General features: G+C 41.2%; 1 protein-coding gene across 1 annotated transcript in view; it reads left to right on the forward strand.

The window, feature by feature from the left end:
• Positions 1 to 21,234, forward strand: part of oxct1a (3-oxoacid CoA transferase 1a) — a 55,564-nt gene that overhangs the window by 389 nt on the left and 33,941 nt on the right. Inside the window, exons 2-7 of the mRNA XM_071894801.2 lie at positions 2,698 to 2,806; positions 3,988 to 4,078; positions 11,566 to 11,701; positions 11,952 to 12,101; positions 12,306 to 12,412; positions 13,362 to 13,422. Coding sequence (XP_071750902.1) covers positions 2,698 to 2,806; positions 3,988 to 4,078; positions 11,566 to 11,701; positions 11,952 to 12,101; positions 12,306 to 12,412; positions 13,362 to 13,422 — 654 coding nt within the window. The remainder of the gene's footprint in view (positions 1 to 2,697; positions 2,807 to 3,987; positions 4,079 to 11,565; positions 11,702 to 11,951; positions 12,102 to 12,305; positions 12,413 to 13,361; positions 13,423 to 21,234) is intronic.

Consider the following 21,234-nt stretch of genomic DNA (forward strand, 5'->3'; position numbering starts at 1 on the left):
TATGTTATTTCTATATACGGTAACTGACCCCAAGCTACCTAAAGCAACTTCGCGGTGGTCCTCGGGACATAACGTTAAACGTTACCTCATTTGCAGCCATATTTTGAACAAGCTGATTATGCATTATGTACATTTTGAACTTATATCTCACTGCTTGGATCAGTGACTTAAAATATTTGAAGTGCATTAGTCAAACATGCTGATTGATATGTAGCACACAGTAGTTCAGGTATCAAGGTGTGTGTGCGTGTGTGTGTTGTAGGTGAAATGGTCACAAGCTCTTGCATAAGTGACCCCTACCAACATAGCTTCACAAACTCAAGAGAATGTTTCCACTGCGTTTATTTTACCCAGTGACTGACCAGCACCAGGACCATGTACAAGATAGCCATGTCCACAGAGAGCAGCCAGGGGAGCGTTATCATTAAAGTCAGGTGTAGGTGTTTGAAAAAGCTGAAGAGAACATATCACAGCCTACAATGTTAGGCTAAAGCAACAGTAAACATGTAGGCTAACCCCACTCTGGGTAATCAGTAACACATATGTGGCCTCTTTTTGACATGTAATTGTAGCTAGCCAATCAGTGTAATTTTGTCAGAAGAGAGTGGGGAGATGCATCATTTCCCCAAATTTTGTTAAAATCCAATCAGTGGTGTCTGAAATATTGTGTGTGACTGTAAGACGAACATATGTATTGACCGATAGTCTCCTCCCCAATATGATGTGTCTACATCCTGAAAGCTAGCCCAAATGGCATCAAGATGTTACTGCAATTCATTTGCATTTACTTCCATCCTTAGTCCAGTTGTGACCACTTATTGTGCGGCAAAAAGTGGCTGGTTTGTTAGGTTCTGATGCGAAGCCTTCCTCATTGAATAGATACACAACAAATGTGTGAAATGAGACACCCAAATGTTCAGTTTTGTTTTTAAGTCAATTTGGAACAGAGCATTCCATGTACAAGTTCACCATAGCTGTTCTGAGCGACCCTTGGGTGTGTGCCAGTGCTGCTACCATGCTCAGACTGAATTTCAACAGAAGTGTGTTATGCGGATCAAACATGCAAATCCTAACATTCAAGTCTATAATGGTTGTACCATACGAGGCTATATACACACACATATCTATTGTGTGTGTGTATATAGTCAAGGGGGAAGGCATCACATCAGAACACGTTTTTGACCAGCAATTTGGTGTGTAGCTGAAGTATATGGTCAGAATTTACTCCAGGTTTTGCATGGATCGTGTTCGGACTCGAGATGCAAGTGAATTGCAGTGATATTTTGAGGGTGTTTGGGCTATATTAAAGCCTAACTGTAAACCAACTTTACTTGTCTTTACAAGTGGGGGAAAAACATAGTTGAGTTGTTAATTTCACTCCAAATTGAAATTTGTTACTCCAGTTACTGAGTATAGATTAGTGTTTTATGACTCACTTGGGAGAAGTTTTAGATTTTTTTTGTTGTCTCTGAATAGACTAGCACTGATTCTTATGCGACATGAAGGCCAGCAGTGAAAGATCACCTGTGTGTAGGCTACTTTGTCTGGGAAAGTCTCAAATCCACCAGACTTCAAAATCTCCTGCAGCCTTGTCCAGTAGATATAATTAGTTACCACGGAGGAGTTAAAGGATAAGCGAGACGTCGGATAATGTCTAGAAAATGAAAGCCTTGATGAGGTTGACCTGTTGCCTCCTGCTCCAGTGTTTACTTTAGAGAATCTGCTCCCTGTTGGCAGGCAGCCAATGGTCACACTGACTGTCCACTTGTTTATTTCGCCTGGTAGACTGTCAGGGAAGCTTATGGTGGTAAAACAATACAAGATTTCTTATACAAGAGTATTCAAAAACTGGCTGAGCACTGGAGTTGCAATCTTAGTCCACCTTTTAGTGTGCTGGGATAACGATATGAGAACAACTGTGACAAGAAATTACATACTTTTTTCACCTAGATCTTCATAGTTTCAGCGCCAGTCTTGATAAAAGCCATTAAAGGATTTTAGAGTAGTGTGAAAATGTGCCCTTTTTCAGCAACTTTCTATCCTAATCTTGAAAGTTTTAAGGACAGTAAAAGGACAGTAACCTCTAGGGTAAAGCAGTAGCTAGCATACAGGGACACTGCACTATGGACAGGTTTCGTTAGCCTATTAGTCTGCACAGACCTGATACATGATAATCTCTAGCTATGCTTTTGAAAGACCCATTATTCTTAATCATACAAGATGGATAAGATAAGGAGGACACTAGTGGAAAGTGTCATAGTTCTAAGAATATGTTGCAGTCTAGATTAGTATGCCTTGCATCTTGCATATAAATTAGCTGAAAAATCTTTATTTATTGCTTAATAGTGTAGTGTCTGGTCTTGCTGAGTCTTCCAGCTAACTCTGTTGGGTTGGGACACTGTTCTCTGTGGACTGCCCTAAATCTCCACTCCCTTTGTTGTGGGATTTGTTCAGCAGTTTTTGCTTATCTTTCCCTTCCTCAACTGTACAAACTGGATCAGCTCTGTAAGTTGTACAAACATATTGGTTCCCCTCAGGCATCTGGTCTTTTTTACCACCAACATTTAATATTTTAAGCATTTAGCTGACACTTTTATCCGGAGTGACTTACAGAGAGTCGCTATTCCTGATGGAGCTTTATGTGAAAAGTACCACATTTTGTAATGATTTATGCACCTGTTGGTCTGCTCTCCACAGACCTGTGGCTGTTACTTTTCCACCTCCAGCCAGAGAGATTCAAAGTTCTACTCAGACCCTACAGAAGCGGTGAAAGACATCCCCAGTGGATCCACTATTCTGGTGGGAGGTAAGATATACTATACTAAGACCACACTCCAAGAGCTGCAGAAGGATTACGTGTAGCTCGGTGACAAAAAGTCTTCAAAAGCTAGTAGTGCCTAAGGCCCCGGTCACACTACAGGATTATCGGGCCGATTAACATCATCATTTTACATCTCGACAATCTGGAGGGCTATCCCCAATCTGAGGCTTGGCCAGAAGCGATGGTCCGCCCAGATTATCTTGTAGTGTGAGTTCTTTATAGATTCAGTCTTAATCACACTGATCGACTCACAGATTGATCTGAGCCACCCAGATCATATCAATGATGTCAGTGACATTTCAGGAATCAGCAGGATAATCTCACTTATATATTAAGTGTGTGATCCCTAACCCTTGCCTAATCATCTAGTGTGAGCATATTTAAGACTGAGAGAGCACAGCAATCTTTGAAATCCGTCACTATATGTGTGATGCAGTGTATTTTCTGAATCTGTTTTAAGTCTTCTAGTGTGATAGGGAAGGACCAGAGATTGATTTAAAATTGGGCATATAGGCCTATTAATTAAATAACATACCACGTCACCACTGTTTTGGACCCTGCCTCTGGATGTCAGCAAGGCGTATGTGCTCTGACTTTGCAGAGCATGCACTCTGTGTCTGCCATGCTGGTGGATACACACACACACACACACACACACACACACACACACAAATTCCACAGCTCATATTTATAGTCTGGGCTGGTATGACATTGTTTAACATTTTCCACAGTGTCACACTTCTATCCAGGGGTGGAAAAAAGCCCAGATCAGCATCTGACAGAGTGTAATATTGGACGTTTGAAGAGGACAATTGATTATGGTTAAATCTAGGTGATCTACATAAGACTGGATATAACCATGCAAAGTACTCTGAACAAGTTCTTGATCTGTTGTCATAGGATGGTGTTACATTTCACTTCATGATCAGTATCTGAATATTGGAGATAAACCATTGAGCAAACCTGTACAACCTAATTCATTACTAAAGTAGTGTGTATGCACATCTATAAAAAATATGATCTTAGGTGTAGGGTAAAAAAAACTGAAGATAATACTGAAGTAGGAAATACCTGCACACTAAATCTTTAATCCCATTGATTTTACTGAGATCGAAAGGCGCTGTCCAAGTATTGTATTTCTTACTATTTTTTCTGTTCTAATACAGGCTTTGGGTTGTGTGGTATCCCAGAGAATCTTATCAACAGTTTACTGAAGACTGGTGTCAAGGGTCTCACAGCAGTCAGCAACAATGCTGGGTAAGTGTGTGTGGGTTGGTGGATGGGCGGGTGTGTGTGTGTGTGTACGTACATGTACATGCTTGTGTGCAGGTGGTCTAAGTGACGTGGGTCTACGCTGTCTTTATATGAGCTAGCACACTATGCAGGTGCCTGCATGTAACCCTACACCTGAACCATGTGGTGCATTCCATGGTGGTACAGGATTTTGACAGCCATGTTGTCAAGCCGTCACCACCACTCCAAAAACCTGACTTGTGTTTCTACAGTAAATGTTGTTGATAGAGAAAACTTTTGTTTGAGTCCTGCCATGCCTGATTTCATATCTGAATCTGGCAGCACTTGCAGTAATGTGTAATTTGAGAGTATTGTTATGTAAGAAATTTGATGTAGTATAATTCAAGAGATCAGCTTTTTTTTTGTTTTACTTTCACCAGTTTTGGAGTCAAATTATAGTTGCCACCTGTATGGTGTGTCTTTACCCCACAAAAAATTGACCTAAATATTATTTTGTCTCTGGAGTTAAAGTTTTGGGTGAGATTTATTGTTGCAGTCATGGGTAAGTCTAATGACTTAGTGTAATTTCCAGTTGTACATACAATTTCATCTAACATTGGGTCAGCTATATTGTATAATAAATCATTGTGTTGCACAGATTGGTACGTTCCTCTCCCATCTGTAGACATCAAAGTCCTGCTTATTGCCTCTGACAAATTATAGCAGGGGTTATCGTAAAGAGGAGCGGTGCCTCTCCCCTGCCGCACCCTCTGGCGGAGCTCTTCAGTTGTTCTTTCTCAATCTTGATCTTTCTTGTGCTCTGTCACTCCATCTACCTACTGAGGAGGTACAAGCTTGTTTTAGACTCAAGTTGGAGAGGTATTTGTGACCTTGCCTCTGTATCTTCCAAATAGCCAATGTTGACATGGCAAGATGCCCAGAAGTTAGTTTCTGATAAGTTATCGGTGGTGGAATCAGAAGGAAAAGGAGGGCCTTTATTTCCATGGCCAGACGATGTAGGCCATGATGTGTGTTTTTGCTCGCAGACAGTAGGATGGAGTCTCTGGAAATTGTGTCTCCTTCCCTTTATGGCATAGCTTGGTCTGCAGTATCTCTCAAAACATGAATTAATAGGAATGTAACGATTCATTCAGCTAACATTTCTGTTCCGTACACAATACTGGGTTCACGGCTCAATATTATCACAAAATTTAAGCAAAATCTGAATGAAGACAATAATTCTGTTTTATTTCTGAGGGAAAACAAAGGTGCACACTATAAAGAGGGTAACTACATGTTTGGCTCCAATTTTAAAGCTTTTAAGACCTAATGCAACTGAAACTAAAATTTAAGACCAATTTCATCTCCAGATAAGCATGGAAAAAAAACAGTATGCATAAGTATGCATCTGTGCAACAAGGGAGATATCTCACTAAGAACTAATGCTAAGAGAAACGGCTATGTTGTGATGTCCTTGTACATGGTTCAGCATGTTGCTAGTGCTGCCTGTAAGGCAAGGCTCTCTTACAATACTTGCAAACAGTCTTTGTCTTGTCAGTTGTCTTGTTGCCGTTTTCTTCCGTAATTAGAAACCCAAAATTCTGCCATGCAGCAGACTGTGTGTGTTTTTCTGAATTGTTTACAAAGCAACATTGGAATTTGAGACAGTGACCAAAACCTCACACTCATCTAACCTCATGACACTATAAACCCTTAAACAAATTCTGCAAAAATACAAGAACATTTTCTGCTTTTCACTCAGACTGCAATTCTAAATCACACTTTTTTTTTCAAAACACTACACACAATTTTGTGTATTTGACACAATCTCAATAACTAAAATCTCTTGTGTTCACATGTAAAGCACTGCCATTCATATTGCTAAACTGAAATTCTAGTGAACTACAGGTTCAACTTTCTGGTAGAAGAAGACCAGAGTGTTTAAAACCAGTGCATAAGTGGTAGCACAGTGTCTTCCATTTGTGGGTCAGGTGCCAGGGTTAAAATGAGGTAAATTGTGGGAAGATTAAATTGGCTCCAAAGAATGTGGTTAAGCATCATGAGGATATGGATATGGTTGCATCAATAGATGTAATATTTTGACTGAACAATTCAAATTTTGTATAAAATTGGTTGATGGAATAGCTTTTCAGAGTTCCTACGACATTGGGCTGAATAATCGCTCTGGGTCATTAACTTTTGTAGCCTGAAAAAACACTGGCCTAGGAAGTGTCGACAGTTTTTACAGACGTTACTCACCACTAGACTTTTCTCTTGGACTTTATCATATTGATTCTGGGAACAGATGAACAAATTTCCTGTTAAGCAAACATTTTGAGCAAGACCTTAACGTGGAACATCCATTGCTCCCCTAAACCTTTTCCAAGCGCAGACAATAGTTCATGTTAAAGGGTAACTTCGGTATTTTTCAACCTGGACCCTATTTTCCCAACTTTTTGTAACTACAACTAATGGGGACAACAATTTTTGAAATTGGTCCAGTATTGAGCGAGATCGTGTCAGCCGGCAGCCGCGAAACGAGCTGCAATGTAATCCGACGGGGCAATTGTGAACCGTCAATGTACGTCCACTAAAAGTGCTTGTTTTTGCCACTGACGGCTCAGATTGTTATTATAAGTGTCTGACAACATTATGGAAAGGACCCTACAGAGAAATGAAACGTTTTTCTTTACCTTTCGCTTGATCCGGTCTGTTTGTTATTGTGTGTAACCGAGTCAATCTCCTATTATAATCTATATATAATGATATATTTATTTAGCCTATTATACTTATTTATTTAGACAATCTGTATGACTTCCACCTACTCGGCCCATTACTGTCCTCTCCGGTGCTGCTGGATAAAGCCGCGTCCTCCTCATCCTCCTTCCCCGCCTTGAGAGGCTCTGACCCCGGCCTCTGTTCGCTCCTCTCCCCGCTGTGACAGTCTCTCCACCGGGACCGGTTCGCCTCGTGTGCCCGGCGGCTCCCCGGTGTGCTCTCCGTTTCGGGACCCCCTCCCTCAGTCGGCCTCGAAGAACGGGTCGAAACCCGGCGGTAAGATCCCGTTCTGCCCCACAGGGGAGAGGAGTGGGGAGGGCGGCTTGGGCGCGGAGGGGCTGCCGTGGAAAGTCCGAAGGGCTCCAGCAAATGCTTGGGCGTGATAAGAGCGGACGGTAGCGCCATAAACCGCACCGCCGTACAGAAAACAATCGTTATTGGGGTTGAAGATCCGCTCCGATGAGGGTGGGAGAGTCGGGTCCCCGTGGAAAAACAACTTCCTCCGGGGTGTAGAAGCAGGACGGCGGCGGGGAGGCGACGGGACGGCTCGCCTGGTAAAGGGACCATTTCCCCGGTGGAGGACACTGCTGCCGGGGCTTGGGGTAAGTAACAGTAGCCTCGGCCTCCGGTAATCTCCCCGCTGGATGGCCGTTATGGTCCCTGAAAGTTGTGTCGTGGTTTTGTCTAGAGAGTTGGACCGACTTGTTGGCCCCGGTCTCGGTTAAAAACGGTGAATTAACGGAGCCAAATTAACGGAGCCAAAAGCTTGGTAAATACATGGTGCATTGTAGTTTACTCTTTCTATAGGCTGGTGGTGTGTTTTTTAAGCGTAGGCTTTATTGTGAAATAGGCTATAAGCCTATAAGACTTGGTTACACACAATAACAAACAGACCGGATCAAGCGAAAGGTAAAGAAAAACGTTTCATTTCTCTGTAGGGTCCTTTCCATAATGTTGTCAGACACTTATAATAACAATCTGAGCCTGTCAGTGGCAAAAACAAGCACTTTTAGTGGACGTACATCGACGGTTCACATTTGCCCCGTCGGATTACATTGCAGCCTGTTTCGCAGCTGCCGGCTGACGCGATCTCGCTCAATACTGGACCAATTTCAAAAATTGTTGTCCCCATTAGTTACTTAGACACAAAAAGTTGGGAAAAATAGGGTCCAGGTTGAACAATACCAAAGTTACCCTTTAAGGAAGTTTAACCATGGTATGGAGACAGATGGTAATCTCTCTGGAAAAACCGCCACATTTTCTAAGAAATTATTTTATTTAGTTTCTGAATGTTATATAAAGTGTGAAACCTCTTACACATTGTACAGTGTGTCTGTAGTTTGAAACTATGAGGATATTAATAGTGGTTAGTTAGTGGGAACTACCTAGTTTAAGCCTGGTCCTCAGATACATTTCTGTATCTGAGGATATGAGCATACTGGTTTGACTAGGGCTGATAGTAGAAGAGAGACATGTATGTATAGGCACATATTTCAACATGGGGAGGTGAGTGGAAAATTGAGTGTTATGTTTATGCTATCTTAGCAGTAATAACTTGGACATGACAGCCAATAGAGATCGATCTTGCTCATGCTGATCACTTGTTTCATAGAACCTGCTTTATGTCCACTGCTGAATCTTGTTAACTTTCCTGGATCTGTAGACCTATGAGGGGAAGGAGGTGGTTATGTAATATTTAATTTTAGATGACTCCTGACGCTGAAAACTCCCTCAGCTTGCTCCGTGTTGAATGTCTCCATGGTTTGTAAATCCCCTTCACTGAAACTGGACAAACAAGTCAATTAACTCACTCACTGCTCTCCGGTTTCAGGGCTTTGATCTTACACTTGTTATTAGTGAGGAAAAATCTAGAAATGATATTTGAGAGGGCATTCTTGACTGTGGTTATGGGCACGTCACAATACACACTAATGACCGCTGTCGTGGAAATCCTGGCGCAGGGAGGTAATAAAGGAAATGCTGATTCTTGAATAAAACAAAATATGCAGATGTAATTTTTGTGAATGTAGAAGTTTTAAATTTGTTCGAATGAACCTGTAAGAATGTGAGGAGAATGGCGTTACATATTCTGGTATACAGAAAAGATTGAACTTTGTGTTATGAAAAAAAGAACAGTGATTTCAGTCATCAATAAAGGTCTTAGATGCTGTTTTTACAACCTACATTGCTGTAGAATTTTTAGTAGCAGTAACAGTGAGGGGCAAGGGTGATTTTGTTCCTGGAACCAGTACCTAGTTGCAGTATCCGTTACACAAGCCTACGTCATGTGGTTTAAAAAGTGCTCTTATTTGGACGCTCAAGTCATGATACATGGATTAATTGTACCAAAATGTCCCTATATTTACCAGTCAACAATAACCCCATGTGATGAGTCTTCATTGCCTTGTAAATTTTGTAGCAGTCAGGGCAGTTTTCAAGCTGTGGTGGGCTACTGCTGTTGAATAAGAGTAGGGGAACCGCTGCTATTTTTCTTCATAGAGCACTCTGGCACAGTGGGCTCTTTATGTAGTGTAATATGAGATGAGTGCAGTGCACAAGGGCAAAGCTGCGCACTCTCAGAACAGTTACCCCCTGGAGCTTTATATTTCTTTTATAACCAGCTGCTTGAGGAACTTTACAGAGAAGGCGCAGACTTTATGGGCTGTGACTTTTGTGTTTGAGATTACAGCTGCAACTTGCTCTGATCAGCTTGCAGATGGTATTTAGCTTGGGACATTTGTGTATTCGTTCTACACTGAAATGCCCCTGACACGAGAGTCCAGCGAGACATGGTGATGTGGCATTTTGAAGTTGATAAGATTTTCGTCCGCTAAGGCACATACATACACAACAGTTTCACAAGTACACAAGCACAAGCACACAAATGCAAACACTGGTTGAACTTGACACACTCTCCCCATAGGCTACCTGTGTTGTGTGTGTGTGTGTGTGTGTGTGTGTGTGTGTGTGTGTCAGGGTACTTATCACAGTCATCTGTTTTTAGTATTCAGAGCACACATGACCTAGATATCTTGTCAGCTGACCTGGGAGTAGAGTGAAGGACAAAGCAGTTGTGCCCACTTCCCAGCTTCTTTGGAACACAACTGTAGGATACTTGGAAAACCCATTCTCCTCACTAATAAGCACAGCTTTCCTCTTTTATTGTCTCTGATTAGCGGGAACAAAGACAAGGAAGTAGACCAAGGCAAGCATGTATGAATAAATGGCTAATATTCAGACAAAAGTTTTTACATTTCATTTTTTGCAAATTAGTTTATACCAAGAAGTAGGTTGGTTATAGAAACAAACTTTCAATATGATTTGATTAGCCTGCATCCTCAGATGAATATTGCCTGTACCAAGGCAGTGTGGGAAATACTTGATAAGATGTTTGATAAGACAAGGATTTTACTCTTATCTTGCATCACAAGACATTACTCTGATTAAAACAGTTTTATATGTTTTATTCTGTCACGTCTTGTCTTCATAGGTTAATGACTGACTGATTTCACACAGTCAGTCCTTTCACTGCGGCAGTAACACTTAAATTGACATGGAGAGTTGGCCCTTTCCGTGGGCATTTCAACAACTCTAGTGACACAATAACTTTCATTGGTCACACAAAGCTGGAAAAAAAATGTCACAGGTCTACGTTTAGGAATAAGGATTTAGAATTTGTCTTTCTGTGTCTTCAAATCATCATAGTTTGTCCAAGTCTGATGATCTGTAACTGTGACACATCCTACATTATCACTTGAACCAGGCTTGACCTAAACTTGACACCAAGATGGCCATTACAGCTTTGTTAAGATGCAGTTTGTCACCAGCCCTGGTCATGGCCCCAATGATACAATGAATCTTTATAGGTCTGCAGTAGACATCTTTTGTGTCTAGCTCGGTGCTATGTTTTGTATGTGTGTAGTAACAACTGTGCATTCTGTGCAGTTTCCCAACTTGAGGTAAGCAAAGAGTTGCACACAATGATTATCACAGTCTTGGCTTGTGACCACTCCTGGCCCTGCAGCTGTATTTGGTTTCATGAGCTTTCATTATGACTGTGGATAGGCTGCAGTTGGACTGTGCTTTGTCTGTAAGATGAACTGATGGAGTTTTACAGATCAGTCGGCCTGGCCCAGATTTGACCTTGAATAATGTCTTTGAGCTGCGTAACAGTTTCTGGGAAGAAAAAATGGAAACTTGTAGGCAAAGAATTGGAATGAATGAGAGTCTTACGTAAGCAGTTGGGGGAATATAAGAAGTTGGTGTACAGTCGTATGTTTGGGTTTGCACTGTGAAACTTCCATCTAGGTCAGAGGCTTTTAAACTCTCTGTGGACCCAGTTTTGTCAAATCCCGTGGGCTACTGTATAGGCTAGCCTAATAAAATTTGCGCTGTCTTTAGACTAACAACCCTCTAGCCTACAGTCCATTACAATTTGCTCAGTTTATTTGACATTGTATCAACAAGGGAAGTGTTTTTTTCCTCCCAAAAATGAGAGTGGGCAGTCTACTCACCTTTTTAAGATTGGTGTTATTTATTTAGACAGTGGGCAAGTAGAGAGGGAAATGGTAGGTGAGATGCAGGAGAGAAAGCTCTGGAGGGATTTGGTCCAAGACCAGTGGTGGCACACCTGTGGTTGCCCAGGTGGGGAACTTCACCACTCTACCTGTGGGTACTGGCAGTCTGACATTTCCACAGTTCAGCACCCTGTGCGTGTTTGTGTGCTTCTTTAGAGTGGATAACTTTGGCCTGGGCCTGCTCCTCCAGACCAAGCAGATCAAGAGGATGATCTCGTCGTACGTCGGGGAGAATGCAGAGTTTGAGAGACAATATCTGGCTGGGGAGCTGGAAGTGGAACTGACGCCACAGGTTGGTCAGAAAACACATGGACGCGCACACACATGAATGCACACAAAAATAAAATAAACCCTAACCCACGCAAACCAAATTTGCTCAAGAAAACCCAAGATTAAAGTTGCTTGTAAAGTGCAGTCTTGACATGCTAAACTCCAACATCCAGATGATGCGATTTCATGCTCCAGAGTAACAAAGGCATGCAGTGGACTTTTTTTGTGTCTGTTAGACTCATTCCATCGTGTGAACTCTTCCTCTACCTCAGGGCACCCTGGCAGAGAGGATCAGGGCAGGGGGTGCTGGGGTTCCTGCCTTCTTCACAGCCACTGGCTATGGTACACTGATCCAAGAGGGAGGCTCTCCCATCAAATACAACAAAGATGGCACCATTGCCATCGCCAGTGAAAAGAGAGAGGTGAGGACGCTGCCTTAATTCACCATGTTGGTTGTGCCAACATGGCACAACCAACATGTTATCAAACCAAACTTGTTTTTCCTCACCATGTCTTCCACTGGAATAGGCATTGGCTTGGCATTTATCACACTTTCAATAGCTGTTCAATCCTGAGGCCAATGTTATCACTCATTGCTTGAATTGTGATGTCATCATTGTGCGCAGGTGCGGGAGTTCAACGGCAGGAACTACATCATGGAAAAGGCCATCACCGGAGACTTTGCTCTGGTCAAGGCCTGGAAGGCCGACAAGGCCGGAAACGTTGTTTTCAGGTAGCTCTCGAAACACAACCCCATCAATGTAATGCAAATAGAAGAGTTTTCAATTACACTGAACTCAACATAAATATCTCCTAATCACACACATTAACATTAACATTAGCACAAGCATATTCCATCACAGCAATGCCAGCATTTACCATTTTAAATGGTTTAAGCCTCTTCTCGCCTCAGAGCACATTTGACTAGTCTTAATCACCATGTCATGTTTGCACAACAAGCAGCACATGCTGCTGGAGTCATGTGATCAGGGTGGAACAATAGTTTAAGAGGAAGTGGGCAGGTATTTTTTTTCCTATTTGAGATGTATAGTCAGCAAAGGGGATTAGTTGGACCTTGACCTTACCATGAGTCATTCAAAGTCAAAGTTAGAAATATGGTGGTATGGACTGATACTAATCAGTAGATGTAGAACCTTTCATGTTTTTCTTATTGGTTTGTGGACTAGCTATAAGAGATTTAAGATATGAGACAGTTTAATAGATCTTGCACACAGTCAAAAGTAGGCCAAAATAACAGATCATTGATTAGGCTTATTCATACACATCCTTATTAGTTACAGTGTAATCAAGTATAGGCCTACCTGGCTACCACTAGTCACAAGGCCCCAATAAGGTAACCTGCACCAATCTGGTCACAGTTAATCACAAGTTACATGCCTGTTCTCATCAAAATGAGAATTATTGAAATTAGTAGATGCAGTTCAGTCTTTCTCCACAAGATAGCAGTGTCCTCTAGTAAACTACCAGCTTATACAACTGGTGAGCCCTCAGTCGCCTTCAAACCACATTTTGAGTATGTTTTCAGTCTGAATTGCAGGCATGGTTACTCCCTATTGATTTTCAGGTTCAGTGTTGCCAAAATGTTATTTTACTGTAATTTTATTAAGAACCTAATTTACTACTTGGTTTAATATCGCCCCTTTCTTGCTCTTCTCTGTTAGGAAAACAGCCAGGAACTTCAACCAGCCCATGTGCAAGGCAGCCAAAACCACCATAGTAGAGGTATACACGTCCAACTCCACAATCACCAGCTTGTAGCCCTCTGTCTGTCTGTTTGCCTCCACGGCGTGAGACACAAAAATTCTGAACACATGTATATAGGACAGTGCAGTTAAATAGGCTATAACCCACATTGTTGTTAATATTACTATTAGTAGTCAAATAGCAGTGTTTCTTTTATACTGATTTAGCTGTCGTAGCCTCCACAGCTGGACAATTGCCCCAACAGAAAAATGTATTTACAATTTAAAATGCACGATTTGGCCTTATTGCTCAGCACAACTTTGCAATTGCAATTTCAGCACAACTGTCTATATATCATGGTATAAATATCCAAATTGAGCCATTCTTAAACTGCAGCACCTACTGGGACTGATCCTGGAATGGGCCCAAGAGCAAACCTGGGTGTCAACCAGAACCAAAATTTCCCCCATCACCCACATCTACAAAAAAAATCTGCAGAGAAAAAAATGATAATTTTAATGCTAGTTTTGACTGTAGACAGTGAAGGGAACAAGGTAGTGAAAACTGCCACAGCATAGCATTACTTGAAATATGCAAACTCAAGCAGTATTCCCAGCACAGCACCCTATAGATCTTGTAGCCACCAGGGAAAAGCAACGTGTTCATCATTTCAAATAGACACTCCATCTACCTGCAAAGGACAAGCTACAAAACAAGGGGTTTTTCCCTTGTTTGTTAAACTATAGGTTTGGCCTCTTGTAAGGGTGTCTGGGCTGAAAATATCCCCTTGAATAGGCTATAGTCCATATTATTATGAATATTACTATTCATAGATGAGACTGTTTAAGCTCTAACCACAGAACTTGAATGGAATAGGGATAGAACAGTCCTTCCACCGTTTGCTATGGTAATTTGGCTGGTACACCATAAAATGGGAACTATGGCATTTTAAGGGTTAGTTGCTATGGTGACAACGCAAATCCAGGCATTCAGGCCGTAAAGTGTGTCACACTTTAACCCCTTAAATGATATAAACTAACATAGCTTAGCCTACCTTTAGTGGAGAAGAAAAGTTAGCATTTGCTAACTAACAAACAGCTAACTGACATCGGCTGAAACGGATCAACTCAACTATAACCACTTCTACTAATTGCACAGATGTCAACTTTTGACCTACTTAAAAAGACAGCAGCAACTTGTAAAAGACCACCACCTAGTGGTGGCGTGAGTGACAACTCAATTCAGCTGCAAAACCAGTTTTCCACTGCTTTAGTTCTTGCTGCAAAACCTCTCGCCTCAGTGACTTGCCGTAAGTCGGTTTGGCAACGGTACACATAAAAATGGCTGCTGCTCCGACCATCCAGGAACGTTGATTTGAATGGGAAAGACCGTTATATCCATTCAAGTTCTGTGGCTGTAACCCAAATTCTTACCACTTATTTGCATAGCCAAAACGCATGTGAGGATGTCACGCCATATCAGGGCTATGTACGTCTACCTAGTTTCATTCCATCTCTCTGCCTCTCTCTGACAGAGACAGACAGACACATGCAGCCTCTCAGAATGGCCACTAGTTTCACAGTTTCACTAGTAAACACAAGCTTCACACCTCCCATATAGAAACTGCTTGATTCAGAGAGCAGCAGGGGGAAAAACTGTGCGAAAACCATAAAGTTTAGTTGTGAAAATATCTATGTGGATAAGGGTCGCTCACCAAGCACCTCTCATTTTCAATTAATTCAAGGCTGTTTGTTATTAAATTTATACTGCTGATTAAAAAGGTGAAGCTAGCAGGATTTGAAGTATCTGTAATTAGAGACCATATTTTTTTTATCACTGTAGAGCTGTTGTGGGGGCTTTTTGGTGGACTACTGAATGGATTACTGAAACGTTACCACTCATTTTGTCTTGCATCGTCACTAGTCCAGTGCAGTAGTGATGATGATGACCATAATGGTGACAGACATGCTGATTGAGAATGATGGAGAATCGGTGTTATGCTATGATAGAAAGTGCCCAATTTTCTTTTACAGGGATAATGAGACTAGTCCCTCTGATGGCAGTGATGCCACCAAGTAATGTCTGTGTGTGACGTCAGCTGGAGTTGTGATGTAGTGGGGAGTGACATGAATGATAAAGCAGCTCCGCGCTGAGAGAGAGAAGATGAGATGTAAGCATAATTGCTTGGGTTTAATATTGAACTGTCTGCTTCAACCTTTGCGTGTCAGAATCATTTTCTGAGGGGATGGAGCGGTTATTTAACACTGCTAGAGACCCAGACTGCACTGACCAATTGCATTCAAGTTTGTTGATCACATGCATGTCTCAAAGGACTTTACAGAGAATGAGCCTAACTAGATCTAACTGATCAACAATCAGCCATAGAACAGAATGATACAGGTCAAGCATCTGGAAAAAGCACAAGACACACAAAGCAGATTTTAGCAAAACATAACAGCCTACCTATATTTTTTCCTCATTCCTAAGTAACTGTCCAAGATTGTTTTTGAGGCATTTCTGCTTTATTAGATGCCATACCATGGAGAGTGGCAGGAATGATAGGAGAGAGAGAGAGGGAATGGCATGATAAAAGTTGTGAGCCAGATTCAAACCCACAATATCACAGATACATGGTATACAACCGAGCCCACTGAGCTAACAGGATGCCCCTGAGATACTTCAGTTAACAAGGTCTGAGAAAAGTTGACAGCCCCAGAAAACTCATATAAAGACAGAAATAATTGCATGACTTAATTTTTTAAACAGGGACAAGAGTATAGAATAACACAGCTTTTTAATGGAGCACTAGACGTAGGTGTATAGCCTTAAGAGATGTTATTATAAATGGCCTATTTACAAAAACGAATTGATGCCGCGTCTCAATTAATTAACCACACCCAAAACACTTTTCCCAACCTTGTGTGAGATCATAAAGTATCATCCTGTCTTAGAAATGAAAGCTCTGCATTTGCATCCAAACTTAAATCCTTTGAAAATTTGATTTGGTATTCCCTGCCTGCTCCAAAACCAGACTGTACCAAACAACTGTGTCAATTTCAGCCGTAGTCTTTGAAGATCTGTGCATTTCTCTCAGTTTTCATTTCCCGGCTAACAAATAGTCGGCTCAGACACTTGTCGTCTGCATATCAAATAAATGCTTTTATCCAGCCGGTCATCTAAATTGTGCTGCAGTAAGGTGAATTATATCAAACAGTACTTTTAAATTTGGAACAGGCATTCATTTAATTTTAATCTTCTCTTGTTCTGTGGTTATCAAATTGTTTTTTTTACCATGTTGTATTTTAGTGTGACAGCATCACCACAAACTGAGAAGAGAATTCAAAAACTGTCTTTGATCCTCGTCCTTTTCATATTTATAGAAATGCCTAATCTGAATACAGCATTTAAAATGTGAATTTAACATTTACTAGATGTATCTTTAAGGACTTGGAATCCCATTATTGCTTTCTGAACACTTTCTTTTGTCATCCTACCTGGCGATTTGTGAGAGTGCATCCGCTATTTTTTTATGGTGCTCTTTTTATGGCGGCACGCACAACACATGAGCATTATCTATGAGAAGCCTACTTATTGGGGACAATAAAGTAATAGGCCTATATTGCCGTACCCATTAAGAGCCTTTTATCTCTGATATCAAAGCAGTTATGGCCTGTCTGAAATTAAATTTATCTTCAGGATTCAGAGCACGCCCTGTTATAAATCTGGTGGTGTGCTGTCAATATTGTTCCTGCTGTCGTTGAGCGCTGGGTCAGGCTGTGAGCACAGAGAACAACCCGGAGTCAGGTGTTTTTGAAGCCACTCAATGTATTTTGTGTTTTCTGTCACCCCGGGTAACTGTGCAACAAGCACAGGAGGAGCCTTCTTTGTGTATACGCCAGAATTGTCAGACTGTGTGTGTGTTGTACACTGTAAAGCAGAGGTGCTGTTGAGCTGCTTCTCAGTATCTACTGGACCAGATTCCAGTATTTGTAGCTTGCCTAGAAGGCTCAAACTATTTAGGGGCTGAGCTGCTAACTGTCCTCCATGTCCTCCACTGGCAGGACTGTAGGAAATTGGGTAAAATAAAGAAGATACTGCACTACTCCAACTAGAACACAGCAGTTTAGACAGCAATAAACGGCAAGGCCAAACTGTTCTCTGGAAATGACTGTCAACGATGACATTTTGATGCTGAGAACCCTAGCCCACTTGTGCTTGGAAAGGTTGGTTTATCAGGTCTGCACAACCTCACGACTATACAAAAGTGATTTGATCGAGGGTCACAACTGGCTAACCAAGGCTAATGGTAATTTCTATGCTGTTAGCATTTTGTGACCCTCGATCAAATCACTTTTTATAGTCTTGCAGTCGTCAACAGATATGTCAATGACAACACCTGCATTGTGTCATACGCTATCTTGAAACACAAAATAAGTGATCACAGATGAAGTCAGAGGCAAGAGAAAGTTGATTTTTTTTTTTAACATTGCTTGCAATGTTTGTGAAAAGGGTGTATGGCTGGACTCTTAACTTGCAGACTGAAGTCATGGACATGGCAAAATTCATAGCTCTCCAGTCCAAAGAGGGTGGCAACGGTCTGAGTTTAGGGGGAATTTGTGACAATGCTACTCTTCCGAACTGAGGTAACATCAGTTGCAAAAGTGCAAAAGAGTTGGAAACCCACAGTGTGCGATGTTTATAAAATCAAACCATTGAATAGACATATGATGTGATAGAATGTGGGTAAATAATGAATACTCAGTTCTGCATTATTAAATAAAATGCATACAATAAAATGGTACAGATCAATAAACATAATTGTTGCTTACAGATTTATACTCAAGATATGTGCCACTATATAGTAGCTTTATGTTTTTAAAAGGGATTTTGTTTCATTTGTTTTAAACTATACTCATGAATTTTCAACTAAGCATGTCACTTTTAATTTAAATTCTGGGCAGCTCCTTCACTAAAGTCTACAATGATGAAGACTCAATGAAAGTCCACATAATGTATGAAAACCATAATGAACTTGCTGAAGTCCATATTTGAGGTGGTGACTCTTACACTCTTGTAAGATTCTGGGAGGCATATTGAAATCCCCAGCTAGTCGTATCACCTCTGTTCACTTATGGCTAATCAACTGTCTTTCAGACTCCATGCCAGTCAACATTCAGCAAGATGAAGCACATAGATCATAGATAAACATTCTGGCATTATGGTTAAGTCCTTTTCATAATATACAGTTACTGACCAATAAAAATTGACAATGGCCTCGCCTCCACCACGCTGTCATTCCCTCAGATCAGTGACCCAGTGCCATATAGTGTCTGCCCCTACCCTAATTCTGAATTCGGAAACATAAATCTACTTTTTGTGTCTTTTTGTTTTTTTTTCTGAATTCATATCAGCAGTGGCAGGAAAGACGTTAGAAGACGAGATAACAGAAAAGCACTTTGAAAATTACCAGATCATCACCAGCTCCTGCCATGGTTGCTAAGCAACCAAACCCTGCTATTCAATTGTTGAATGTTCCATGGTATCCAGCTGGTCCAGTTATTCCCTTATCGCAGGTACAATGAAAGGCCCCAGTGCATTGTGGATATAATACGCCGGGGACTGAATCAAAGCAGCGGTTTCTACTGTTGTTCGATTATCAGTCACGGTAAACCACTCTGCTCTTCTCTGTTGCTGTTGACATGGAATGGCAATCGTGTGTGTGTGTGTGTGTGTGTGTGTGTGTGCACGTGCGAGCACTCACGCATAAATGTACTTGTGTGTTTAATTCTTTCAGCAAGGCCAGAGGTCTAATTGGATATGAATGAGCTCCATCCTCAGGGGCTTCAGCATCAGCCTTCCTCTGTATGTCTGTGCTGAAATGAAAATAGCGGTCATTACTCAGGTTACTCAGTCAGGGCTGAAGAAGGATATTGTTTTGTACTTAAGACTTTACTGCTATCGCAACACCAAGACCTTCACATTTTGCACGAAAGAAGTGATGTCGGTTTTGGTCATGAATTGGGCCACTTGAACTAGGTGTAGGTAATGAGTTAGTTTTGTTTTTTAACAGAAATTGAATTAATTTGTGTTATCATATTCAGGCTTTTCTTTAGAACGTAATTCCTTGTTTGCTTGCTGCAGGAATTTCAATTATTTGTCACAGCCAACATTGTCATGCTATTTTACAGTGTCTGCTGGGCCTTGGTGAGTCTTGTTGCTTTTTTGTTGAATTGTGCCCTTGATGAGCTCCAGAAGCTCAGACTACTATTGTTGGAAAGTAATCACAGATCCACACAGGTTATTTTTTTCCCATCATTTCCTGCCTAAAGAGATTGATGAATAGGCCTGTGTGTGATTAAGATATACTAAATGGGCTTGTGTGTGATTAAGATGTTCTGAATGGCATTCTCTCCATTTTGTACCAATTTGGAAAAGCTGTTTCATAAAATGGGTAAGGAATTCTAGTGTACAATACTGGTATATCATTTTTGCAGCCCTTTTCTAACTCGACACTAAAATGTAAAAAAAAAAAAAATGGTTTATAGTATTTCTTTAATGGGGTTATTGCAAGCCAGACCAAACAAATTGCTATAAATCCAATCCAGTAAGTAGTGGTGTAGTATCTCTACAAGGGCAAGTATGCAGTCCTAACTTTTGGCCCACTATAGTATCAGACAAAAGCTGGGAACAAAGTTAACAGTTTCCTGAGGATAGAAAACACTTTTCTGACTTAACAACTCCTATTTCAGCTGAAGCCTCCCCAGAGCAAATGGTGGTAATTGCAGGGCTGGCTGAGCTACAACCACAAATTGCTGTAATATCAGTGGACAGATTGGTATAAAAGCCTCCACTCCTGATTCAAGCATTTTTTATTTTTTATTTTTTTCCCCCCAAGTGTGCTTTTGCTTGATTGTATGCATGTATTGAAGAAAATAAATCACGATGACACTGATAACGCAATCCTTTACACATCCATTTACTAGAGACTTGAGATATGAGAGTATGCTTTGCTAATGTATCTCCATCATGGATGGGCAACTTTGATTGATGGTGATGTCAGGAGGTGTCCATGCAAGCTACGGTGTTCGGAGGTGTTGGGACAGTTAATTCCAAAGCACGAAAACATTAGGGTCTGATAGCTGCATTTTAGCTATGTAGACCACATCATTTTTCACTCATTTACACTTACTGTGCCAGGGAGAGCTCATAATCCAGCGGTAACATTGAAAGTATACAGAGCAGCGAATCGCTTCTCCAATTTCATTGTGATTGCCCCTCTTCATATTTTCTCCTACCTGTATCTGGTTTTGTCTACCGATAGTGAAGACAATGGAGCCCAGATGTCACTGAATGCGGTGCGAAATTTCCCATAACATGAGTTTCAGAGAAAGTAAAGTTTACAAAGCACGCCACTGACGTTTAGTGTTTCGGTGGTCAAACGCAGAACTCTGAATGTTCATACCGCCGAAGCTACACCATAGACACCTATGACCTAGCTTTGATGCAGAAGTACAACTTGCCCTTTACAGCTGACTTGAAGCATTATGGTCCTGGAGGTAGCACACAGTTTGAATTCTTTGTTTCTGACATTCCTAGAAGGCGTTGTAAACCCAGGAAGAAGATATAGTTTAGGTGAGAGGTAACAGGGGGAAGGTCACTTTCAAGAGCCAGAAACTAAACCAAATTAAGATCAAGGATTTGTCTGTTTCTGTTTGTCTTAGTTTAGGCACGGGTGCAAAATTTTCTGCATATGTAAGCGTAAAATTGATGTTGGAGTCAGAATGAAGTGGATGTGGTCTCTGGACTGCACAACTCAGATATCCTCTGCATAATCTAAAACATTTGAAGACA

The sequence above is a fragment of the Centroberyx gerrardi genome, chromosome 8, assembly GCF_048128805.1.
Source record: "Centroberyx gerrardi isolate f3 chromosome 8, fCenGer3.hap1.cur.20231027, whole genome shotgun sequence".
In the NCBI taxonomy this organism is placed as follows: domain Eukaryota; kingdom Metazoa; phylum Chordata; class Actinopteri; order Beryciformes; family Berycidae; genus Centroberyx; species Centroberyx gerrardi.